The sequence below is a fragment of the Cyprinodon variegatus genome, unplaced genomic scaffold (assembly GCF_000732505.1).
Source record: "Cyprinodon variegatus isolate N-32 unplaced genomic scaffold, C_variegatus-1.0 Scaffold61, whole genome shotgun sequence".
Taxonomy (NCBI): Eukaryota; Metazoa; Chordata; class Actinopteri; order Cyprinodontiformes; family Cyprinodontidae; genus Cyprinodon; species Cyprinodon variegatus.
In genome coordinates, this window is record NW_015150514.1 from 350,764 (window position 1) to 362,595 (window position 11,832).

Genomic DNA, 11,832 nt, shown 5'->3' on the forward strand with positions numbered 1-11,832 from the left:
GGTGGCATCCTATCACAGTTCCACGCTGGAATTCAATGTGGTGTTTAAACAGAATCCTTCTTTCACAAATGTTTGTAAAAACAGTCTGCATGCCTAGGTGCTTGAATTTATACACCTGTGGCCATGGAAGTGATTGGAACACCTGATTCCAATAATTTGGATGGGTGAGCAAATACTTTTGGCAATATAGTGTATATATATATACTGCAATGGACTGGCGACCTGTCCAGGGTATATAATTTGTCTGCACCATCAACACCAAGTCAAATTCCCTTTAAATTCAAACCTACTTGGCAATAAACTTAATTCTAATTCAGATTTTTTTATTGTTTCATTATTCAAAACCCATCTTAAGTTGTAATATACCATCGAAAATATATTAGTAGGTTTACAAAAAAGTTAAAAAACAAGTTTACTGTAATTGATCACATTTTTTTCAGTTTCACCCACCAAATCAAGGACTAATTGTGTCACATGTCTAGAATCCTGAATTTGCTTAGATAGAAAATCTAAACAATGAACACATTGTGCCCTGATCTAAAGTCATTTAAAAACTGTTTTACACAAAATAGAGTAAATCTAAATATCTGGAAAGGCTTACAGAGCCATTTTATAGCTTTGATAGTCTACATACAGAGATAGTGATTATCCACAAATTTAAAAAATGTATAAATATATCTTTAATAGTCTGTGATATTTCCTGCATTTTTATTAAAATGATTTTATTTGTGTTTACAGTAGTTTTGTTCATGTGTAAAGTGTGTGATAAGGCAGCCTCTCTTTGTTCCTGAAACCTCTTCTGAATTAATTTTGAGTATCTGTGTATGCACAGTCAATGTTTAACTTGAAGATATTAACAGCTGCTTGGTTTCTAACTCACAGCCTTAACTAAAGTTAATCTGCTTTTTGCCAGAAAAAAATTATATTTAGAGTCAGACAAGCATGGCTTATTTTCATCTACATTATGTGGAGGTAGGAATGGTGGCATACGTACAGTTTCTAACATCTTAATATTTTGATGCATCTGATTTTTTTGTTCATTTAAAATGACACCATCTTTTCGGAGGAGATTCTTTTTAGTCTTTGTACATAAGGTGACCTTGGGTATAATACTTAATATTCACCTAGAACAAAATACACATTTTTAGTGTTTAAGAAATTTGCTAAAACATTTTTTATTTACAAATAAACATTTGGACGCATTATTTAAAAAAGGTTTGATTTGGATGCTGTTTTCATATTTTACTTTTTGAAGTCCTTTTTGCCAGATGTTGGATGATGAATGGATTTAGGTGTTAATCAGTAATGGGTTATTTGATAACAAAACAGTTCAAATTATACAAAAAACACAAACAAGAGCAGAATTTCAGGGGTTTTATTTAGCTCTGATCTTACTGTTGTGGGTGTTTGTGTGTTTAGTAATGAGGTTTAATAATGTATGTAACAGAAGCAGGCAAAAAAGGCAATGAATAAACAGAAATAAATGAAACACTTGGTGGCGCCAATTGTGGTGGTTACGTTTAAGATATCTGTGGTTTTGCACCAGCAGAGGGCAGCAGTACATCACAAACAAGTTGAGACTTTCAGCAGATTTCATCAGCATCCTTCAGAGCCCAGATAGGTCCTACTGAAAAGCAAAGGCTACCAGAAATATTGGTTAAATCCTTTGTTTTTGTCTTTTGTTTTCTATTATTATCTATTTCCCTCTCATTCTGCGTATGTTTTTATTTTTTGGTCTCATTTTCTGCCTCTCATCACCGACATGGTAACCCCCACCCCCACCTCAATCTGTTAAATTTAATCTTTTAACAATTGAAATAAATTCCTATACACTGTCTTGCATAAAAAAAAAAAAAAAAAATAATAAATTCTTTGTTCACTTGCCAACCCTTTTCAGTTTGAGATCCGGCAGCTTCGGGCACATCTGGCCCAGCAGGACTTGGACCTGGCAGCAGAGCGTCAGGCAGCTATGCAGATCCACCACGCATGGGGCAAACAAGGCAGAAGCTTCCAGGTAGTGGAAGGTTTGACACCCGGGGAGTCCGACGACGAGGGTGGGCAGAGAAACCCCAGGGAGTTGCAGACAAATACAGGTTTGGCTCTTTTTTATATAAAGACAAACCCATTAGAAAGCTTTATCATAAAGTATGTACATAAATGTTCAAAACAAAAAGACCATAATGGGGTAAAATAAGGTGAGCAGGATGCTGAAGAGGTGTACAGTTAATCTGGAGCAGCAGCCCTGGGGCACCTTTCAGGCCAAACTATAAGCTCCTTCATGCTTACACACAACAGCCATCTGACTGCAGGCTCTCTGGGATTAATGTGAGGGCAAAAAAGCTTTTAGGATCTGAAGATTCCTGGTGAATAAACAAACATGTTCTCCAACACTGTGTCCTGCTGCAGGGGCTTCATCGCACCCTCACCATATGTCTCACTGACCCATTACTGCTTGCCCAGCAGAGCCAGGCCACATCACTTGGGCCAGTTCAGGTACAGAGTGCTCTGCGCTTTGGGCATTTGCTTGTAGAAAGTGGGATCCTGTCAGCAGCTGTCCCCTACCTGCAAACCACCACAGGCACCTGGGAGGCTCCACACTGACCACAATTTTACCCCAAGGGCAAAGGAGGAAATCTGATTCAGAGAAACAAGTGAGGCTTTTTGCAGAAACATGGGGAGATGAGCACTGAGGCCACAGGGGCTAAAGTCAAGTCCGATGAAATCAAACACAGTTAAAATTATTTGTACACCTCAACGTCTGTGCATGTTTGGCCAGCAGGGTGCCAGCAACACATCAGGGAATCTCAAGGAAGCAGCTGCTGTCACACGCCGTTCATTGTACAAAACCATGTAGATTTAAAGACAGTCTGGATATTAATGTGTAGTAACGATTACGTTATTATCACACATGTAAACATCTCATTTAAACACTGAATGCTGTTGAGAAATTGATTAATCATGGCAATTAAGAATTCCTTTATAAGATTATTCAGTCACTTTTTCCAGTTTTGGCTACAGAAAAAATGCTGTGGTATTGCTTAAGAAAGAGAGAAGTGCACATTTGACTGGAAGAAACACAGAAGTTTATAAATGTACACCTAAGTTCATTAGACTATTATAAAAAAGTAATACAAGAACGAAAACTGATTCAATTCATTCAAATGATTGAGACTAAATGCGTAAACCTCCATGCCGAACTGCATTGATACTGTAGCTTTGAAATTTCATATCATAAACTGTAAGGTATACATACATCTTCTCAGCAGGTCCAATGTAAATCAATTTCTGGTTTTCATTAGGTGGAGGGCATGATGACTAAACTTAGTAGAAATACATTTTTAGTTTAATTTGCACAAACACAAAAAATATCCTGTATGTTCTGAGTTATGCTTTTGAATAAAGTTTATTAAATAACTAAAGGTTTTAATGATATTCATATTAAGATGTGATTGTTTCTGTTAGATTATAGGCTCCAAAACAAGACAGGTTTGACATTTTGAATAAAGTTATATTTAAATCTATTTAGCTGACTAATTTAGACTTTCTTTTCATCATTTAACAGGATATGTTCCCTTCACCCTTAGACCAAAGCCTCTGCATTAACCATTAAATTTACAGTAAAGATTTAAACTGAGCAGACCTGGCACTGTCACTTTTTTGGCCCCATCATCAGATGACAGCCTAGTAAGCTGAGTGTCACATATAGAAGAGGAAAGCCTTTTATGTATGCTGGATAGCCCATTCTTTTTTTTTTTTTCTAAAGACTCATGCTTTATTAATTGTCGAGTGATTGTCTCAGTCTTGTTTTAGTGACTGCAATGCTTCCTCTCCAGGGGTGGCTCAGGGATTAATATTTTAGATAGAAAAATAAATGAAACTATCCATCAGAGTCTGCTGCATATCCCAGGGGACAGGGGCTTGCACTCAGGGTACTCTGGCTTCGCACTCAGCCAGCGGACAGTGAGCTCAAGACCAATCAAGCGAGCAGAAGAGCACAGCGGATGGCAGCCGTTTGCCACGCATGCAAAGGCCAGCCAGGCTAGAGGGATCAGTGCTTGAACAAAGAGCTCCCGGTCTCCAACCCCCAGCCCACCCTATGTGTCCCAGTTTATTCATAGCACACCAAGGTGCAGCTAATGTACCTAGTAGTAGCATGTGCACGATCCGACCGCTTGTCTGTAGCATCTGTGGCCCGGGGCACAATCCACTCTGTCAATATTATGTTGTAAACATAAGATAGAAATGCCATTTGGACTTGTTTGTGTTGTGATTACTGAAATAGACCCACAGTGTTGATGAAATCGTAATAAAAATAAGTAAAAAAAGTATTTTTTGCATTTATAATGTTTCATCAAAACTATAGCTCCCAGTTCACTGTACAACATTGATAAAATAGCTTTTTATAAATACCTCTAATCGACATTTTAAACTTTTACAGGAGCACGTGGTGAAGGGAAAAGAAGGAATTATTGCCACCTTTTAGTAACATTTATTTTTCTCAATATCCTTTTCTTTTTTTATTCATTTATTTATTTATTTTTTTTTATAAAACTCAGATACCATGGTGCGTGATGATATGAACAACTACATTAGCCAATATTACAGTGAAGCCAGCAGCGGTAAGTGATTTTTAAGCACATCACTCTTCCTATGATTCCTTATTTTCAAAAATGTTTTACTAAGTACATTTTTTTAAGTCTGGTATACATTTGTTGTGTGTTATTTATTCTAAGTAAAAAACAGATATGTGTTTGAGAATAGTGGGGAACAAACAGCTTCATGGGCATCTTAGAAACGGAGCGTTTTCATTAGTGAGAATGTTGCAGTCAAAGTCCAGTACTGAATACAATTGCACAGCTGAGAAGATTAAAAAAATAGGATTCCTTCCTACTTTCTTTCTTTTTTGACTGAACATGCATTACTTTAAAAAGAAAAATGTAAAAACGCAAAAATGTGTGTCTTTAGATGAGTGTGGTAGAGGCGCGCTACAAAAAAATGCATGCAGCTGTAAAAGAGGTATAAGGTGGTACTACAATGGCTTGTAAGGGTTACTAAATACAAATGCATGCCACACCTTTCAGAGTTTACCATTTTTCTTCCTGCTTACAATTATGATGTGCTCCATGTTAGTCATTTACGGTACATAAAAAATACAATAATCCCAAAAACCGCATTAAGGTTTGTGTTTTTAACATAAATCAAAGCTCAGAAAAAAATCATATTAGCTCATTGCCCAATTGTTTTTATAAAGTTTTATAATCTGCTGGGGAATCTAATCAGATATGGTTATTTCTTTACCTGAATATTTGTTTTTTGTAAACATTTTCAAGATACTGGAGCGCCTGGCCTAGGGGCCCGGGTCATCACTACGGCAGCCATTGACGTCCACCTCCCTAACAGTACCAACTCCATCCAGTCAAATGCGAAGCTTGCCATGGAGCGGGTAGGCAGCGCTGTAAGTGACGTGTCCACCAGCATATCCCAGTCCAGTGGCAGCCTAACGGTCCGCCCTCTCAGTCTGAGCAGCCACACCCCAGGTTCATCCATGACAGACTGCAGCAGCAGCACCGCTAAGGACGTCAGCTCCCATCGCTGTTGCCCTCCTTCCCTCTCAGGGCGGGACCCCTGCAGGGACCCCAGTGCTGTGGTGCAGGAGCTGCTATCCTCCCTCTCAGAAGACTCCTGCCTTGCTCAGAAGGGCTTGGCAGTAGACCCCGTCAACCTTAAGCTTCCTAGCCCCACTGGCTCAGAAAAGGGCAGCCCTGAGCTGGACAATAGAATAAACCTGTTCAATCGCAGGAACCAGGAGGAAAGGCGAGGGCGGGGAAGAGGGTGTGTTCAGCTGCAGACGAAGCCACTAATCCACCTGCAGGGCAGCACTACTGAGCCGTCTCTGGAGGAGAAGTACAGACTTCTTGGCCCGGCCGACTCGCCTCTGGGGCACATGCCTGACACATAAGCTACATTAACGGAGAAACAGAAGCTGTTGGTTTACTTTTATCCCCATCCTGTATGGCATATGTTTAATCTTTTGTGACAGGTCAGTCCTCTTGAGAGGAACGCCATAAGAGTCGAAAATTAGGTTTTATTGGTTGCTTTTCGAAGCCATTCCTTATTAATTCAAACTAAGCTTGAGTCTCAGCTTCCAGATGACGCCTATGTTCCTTCAAAACACAAAACAGAATTAGAGGTTTTATTCAATCCCCTTTGTAAATCTATTCAGTTTCCTTGGTGTCCCATACATGGGTTTTGAAATTAAATATATACCAAGGTATAACAGAACATAGACTGAAATATCCTACTTACAGGGAATCTATTGTGTTCTCTGAGACACTTAGAATCAGGAATTCACACTTTGCAGGTATCAGAAATGTCTCGTCCACTACCAGAATAAAAACCAGCAAAGGGCCGATCATGCTACACGGAACAAAACAAATCCTGAACAAACTATGTTGAACAAGTGTCTTCTATTGGATTATTTAATATTTGTTCCTTTTTTTTGTACTTTTAACTATAAATGTTGTGCATGTTCTCTGTTCAAACAGCTACAGGGTATTTAAAACATTATGGCCTATTCAAATAGCATTTATTTATTTTTTTTTTTTACTTTTACCTTTCTGTTATCAATATTTTTCATCGATCACAGAAATATCAATGAAATATGTTTTGTTTTTTTTAAATCATGGACCACGAATGAAAACTTTAATTCAGCGGCATTTTTGTCTTTACAGAATTCTTAGTGAGGGTAAACGAAAAGAAAAGTTAACTAAATGGTCTCTTCTCATGAAGCTAGACCAGAGTGCTTGTAGCATGAACCTTTAAATGATACGTGCCAGAAATGGCGATCAAATTCTTTGCACTTTAATGTTTACTGACACTTTTGTAAACTTGATACAGAAAAAAAATGTTTCCAATTGCCGTTGTTGTTCTTTGAAGGAAAACAGCGAAAATAAAAGTTCTTATTTCCTTAACCTCTCTTGAATCTCTCTGACTCCTGGAGGACCGTGCTATCAGACACTCAACATTGTACCTCACCACGCAGCCTCATCACCAACATCCTGTGTTGCTTGTGGTTCTGAAAATACTTAATTATTTAAGGCAATTAAGATAAGACCTGACATAACAGCTCCTAATTGGGGAAGCTGAGGCGACAGGCCCATTACAAGAATCATCTCCTCCTTAATTATCGTCACATATCATTAATTTAGAAGATAAACTGCTGTACCATTTTGCTTCTTGTCACATGTTTACAAGCTTCCAGATATATATATTTTTTTAATTCTTGATAACCATGGTTGAATTTTAATAAATCAGAATATCATGAAAACATTGATCCATTATTGTAATTCTACTCAGAAGCACAAACTTGTATACTACATAGATGTTATAATTTAGGCATTTATTTAAGTTATTTTTATTTGGACGTGGCTTAAAGCTAATTAAAACTAAAAAAAATTTTTTTCGCAAAAACTTAATATTGAATTAAAAGGGGAAAAAAAATTAAAAAAGAAGTTCAGATCCAGTTAATTTCTTTAATCCTAACGACCAATATATTTGTGTCATATTTAGTCAGTATATTTTATCTTTAATGTGCATTCACAATCCAAAACTATAGATCACTAAAAAAAAATTTCATATACAATACAGTACATGATATCGAGTGCTTGGTTTTGGCTTCTTTTGCATTATTACTACAGTAGAGCATGGATGCAATCATTTATAAGTGGTTCAGGAAGACCAGGATGCATTAATTGCAACCATCAGCTCATCTCCATAGGTAGAGCTGGGGTATCTAATCCTCCTTTTAACAATAATCTAGATTTTTCGACATTGTCTCGGCTGTAGCAGAGGCTCAACAACAAAAATGGGGACACCCTTATCTGCAGCCCTTCCTAAATTTGAGTATATTTGTCAACAACTGTCAAGTAAATAATTATGTCGATAGCTGTGTAGGCAGTGACATGTTATTTCTGTAAAAAAAAAAGGCTTAAATGTATTTTTACCAATTGTTTTTACATTTTTAATATAGTTGGAATTGTGCATTAACATGTAGGTAGGATTATCTTTATTATAAAAATTTAAATGCAACTTTTTCCAGAGGATCAGCAGACTTGTTAACACCATTGCATCAACCTGCTTTACAAAGGCAAAAATTCCCATCACCTGCCGTGATGTCAGTAAATCATGATCTACTTGATGCACACAAAGGAATCATTTTGAATATGGGTGCCAATGATGGCTCCCCCACTGTTTAGCGCAGCTGCCATTCCAATAATATCTCAAGTAAACGTATGGGTCCTTGAACTAAATCACTTCTGGCTGAACCAGCCTTGTAAAAGAGGAGATGTTTCAGATGGTTTTACTCTGAGCTACACAGCTTAGATATGTAGGCTGTTTGACACAAACATGAAAAAACACAAAAAATGAATACATAAAAGTTACAAAGAAAAGTTACCAAATATCTTTTTACAAATGTTCATAAATCTGTTATACTGACAACACATATACTGATGGAAGAGGACCTTCTCACAGACCTTTAGCAGAAACTATTCAGAATAAATTGCTTTTGGGACCTCTTTAGTGAAATCTGAGGTGCAGTGCCTGTCTCTCTCTCACACGATGACAAGTGAATTAAAAGTGACCATTAGATTCTTAATAATTGAAATGTTTAAATGATGGCTCAGAGGGAGTCACTTTAGGTACATTAACATTACATGATCACTGTTTTAATTTAGATTAGTTGAGGGAAAACAATGACTGATAAGAGTAGGTTTTGGATTCACTGACCTTAGAGGAGCTTCTTCCAAATATGTGAAAGTATATCTTTAAAGAGTGAATTAGTATACAACCAATAGTGTGTTAAGTTTGAATTGACTGTAAATTTAACAGTTCACATTTTTTAATTATATATATTCTGCTCGTATCCATTAAGCATTAATCTATCCAAACAGTTTCATCATTAATTTCAATAATATTGTTCTGGAGAAAATGTTGCTGAGTGACTACATTATGAATTTATTTCCCCAAACCCAAAAAACAGAAGTTTTATGGCATAAATTTAATTTGCCCAGTTAAGAAAGGACCACGTTAATCAATTTTACATAAAAAAAAATCTGTCAAGAGCTTCTCCTAACGAAGCATAAATGTTGGTGTCTAATATTCTTTCTATTATGTAGATTTAAGCAGTTGGGGTTATATTTAGGAAGATAATGACTCAAGGAAAAAAAACAGCTATTTGATCACAGCTTTCTTTGACATATGCAGATTACGTTACAATGATGATGAGAAACAATTGAACTACAAGGTTTCTAAGCTAGTCTGCATAAAACAGTATTTCCTAAATGATCATTATTATTTTTATTTTCTGTATTATGGCATAATCTAATTGTAAGAAAATAAGATCAACAAGTATGCCAGGACTACCTGTGGCGATTAAATCCAATTTAATTCAATTCGTACTTTATTGATCCCAAGGGGAAATATTGTAGGAACTCATACAGTTTTTTAAGTGAGGTTTTTTTTAGGTGCTGATAGCTAGGCAGGAAGGATATTCTGTTGCAGTCTGTTTGGCACCAGATCTGTCTGATGAAGAGGATGCTCTCTGTTGTCCATAATGTTCCTGAGTTAATGACGAGTTCTTCGAACAGAGCCAGACTTGGCTTGTTGAGCCTCTTTAAGCCATTTCACTGATGCTCTTACCTCAGCAGACGATGGCAGAAGAAATCACACTCCCAGAAACAGACTTGTAAAGATATAATTGGGTACTGAAATGCATCATCATGCTTGTTAAGGCTGTGTCCAAAAACTTGCACTTTCCCTCCCTCGTCCTTCATTTGTGTGTCCTCATTGATGGGTTGGAGTGTGTATCATATCCATTTTCTACAGTTTTGTCTTTTTTCTCCAACCCCTCTGTGTCCTCGATCCACACTATGGCTAAATATGCATCAACAAAGTGTTTTAACCATGATTCAGTGCTGCATGAGACATATTGAGCCAAAAAGTTTAAATATGGCTATGTTTATGGCTCAAGCTAATTGCCAGAGCTAAAAAAATGTGTTATCAAGTGTAAATGTAACATAAAAAGCATTTTCTACAATGCAAATTCTAAATGATTTCTCATCTAAACTTCATACAAAAGTTCAGTAATACAACTATAAAGGTTACTATATTTTATTGGAATTGTATGGGAAATAGGCCAATAAAAATTACACATTTGCTGCAAATGTTTCATTTAATCATGAAAGTCTTAAAAATGTGTCCTGCATTTCTACAAAGTTAATCACTGTCAAATATCAATAACGGTTTGCCTCTCATTCCTCTTTGTAAAATATTTTAAGCTTAGCTAACAGTTCTTATTCAGTTTTTAACTCTTTCTATGGAGAGTAATTCTAATTTCTATGGAGAGTATTTACATTCTTTCATTTTCCCCAAGCTCAGGATTTTCGTCCTTGTAGAAGAACTTTAATCTACAATAATGCAATGATTTGGTTTATATCGACAACACCACTGGTCATGTTTTAATCTGTGATTTCAAAAGCTAGTAGAGATTTTGAAAACACTCTGCTGGTAAGTAACTGCAGGATGTAGAGTATATTAGGAGAGTATAATTGAGAACAGATGCAGGGAATACAACTCCAAATCTTCTACTGTCTGACAGATTCAGAACACATCTAACACAAGACACACCTCCAAGAGGCTCCGAAGCAGGAGAAAAATACAAATAAATTATACATGACTTTTTAAAAAGCTTCTCAGGTTCTCTTTTTGAAACAGTCTTCTTAAGTGCAAAAAAAATCACTCTAGAGACTGTTGTCATAGCTACAGAGGATGTTTTTTGAATTTCTTTAAAACTGTTTTTGTCTCCCTCCCCTCAGACCCTTGTCTTTCTTTCTTTGAGTAAAAGTGGGTCAGTTTAAGAAAAGAAAATTAAAAACACAGAGTGACCAAACTAAATCACTTCACTCTTCTGGGAGGACGTTATCTATTATTTAGTTAGTTTGTTCCCTGAACTCTAAAAAAAAAAAGTTCTGAAACAAGTGCTGGAATCTGATTTGGATCCCCCCCCCACACACACACCACCAATATTAAAGGTAAACAACTAATTTACATCTTAAATGGCTCTTAGAGTAATTAGAGACAGATTAGACAAACTGTCTCACAACTGACCCAGTCCCCTGGGAAAAGAGACCCTTCATGTGTCCATAAAACAACACAGTGAAGATCAGCATTCATTTTCAATTCACTATTCTAACTCTTAATGTGCAAGCTCTATTAAATTAAATTCCTACCTCTTGCAGAGTTCTATTTTAAGTTTTCCATCCTTGTTATTCTTTTAAATATGTCACCCTTCGCATAAGAAACTTCTATCATAGAATCTTAACTACTCCCAATATCACACTAATATTATCAGAAGCAATGAACAGATTATAATTGGTATATGGTTCTCTTTGCCTTAGACGCATTTATTTTGTATTCACAAAACAGATTAATGGTAACTTAAACGAAATAGTGGATTTTAAAAAATCTATGATCATTACAGAATAATTCAATCCAGGTTTAACCTCTCCTACAATTACTTTTTTATGTTTGTCGAAATTTTCTGTATTTTTGTTGGTCAAACGTTTAACATGATCTATTTTGCTATTTTTAGTGTTGATAATCAAGTAAATAATTTACTAGGTTAAGAATTTCACATCTTGAACTAGAAATGAACCCCCGAAAAAGTTAACCCATTTAAGTTAGTGTTAAATAATTGCACTTTCTTTAGCTTCTAATGTGTAATGCCATAATTTCATACAGTGCTTACTCTCAAATAAATCATGGGTCAACCTG

At 36.3% G+C, this 11,832-nt stretch overlaps 1 protein-coding gene across 2 annotated transcripts in view; it reads left to right on the forward strand.

Annotated features, from left to right (window-relative positions):
• The window catches only part of LOC107082764 (transmembrane protein C15orf27-like), a 46,459-nt gene extending 39,542 nt beyond the window's left edge, over nt 1-6,917 (forward strand). For both annotated transcript variants that reach the window (XM_015371601.1, XM_015371600.1), the window contains exons 9-11: nt 1,898-2,093; nt 4,557-4,619; nt 5,331-6,917. In XM_015371601.1, coding sequence (XP_015227087.1) covers nt 1,898-2,093; nt 4,557-4,619; nt 5,331-5,959 — 888 coding nt within the window. In that variant the 3' untranslated portion in view covers nt 5,960-6,917. The remainder of the gene's footprint in view (nt 1-1,897; nt 2,094-4,556; nt 4,620-5,330) is intronic.
• The last annotated feature ends 4,915 nt before the right edge of the window (nt 6,918-11,832 follow it).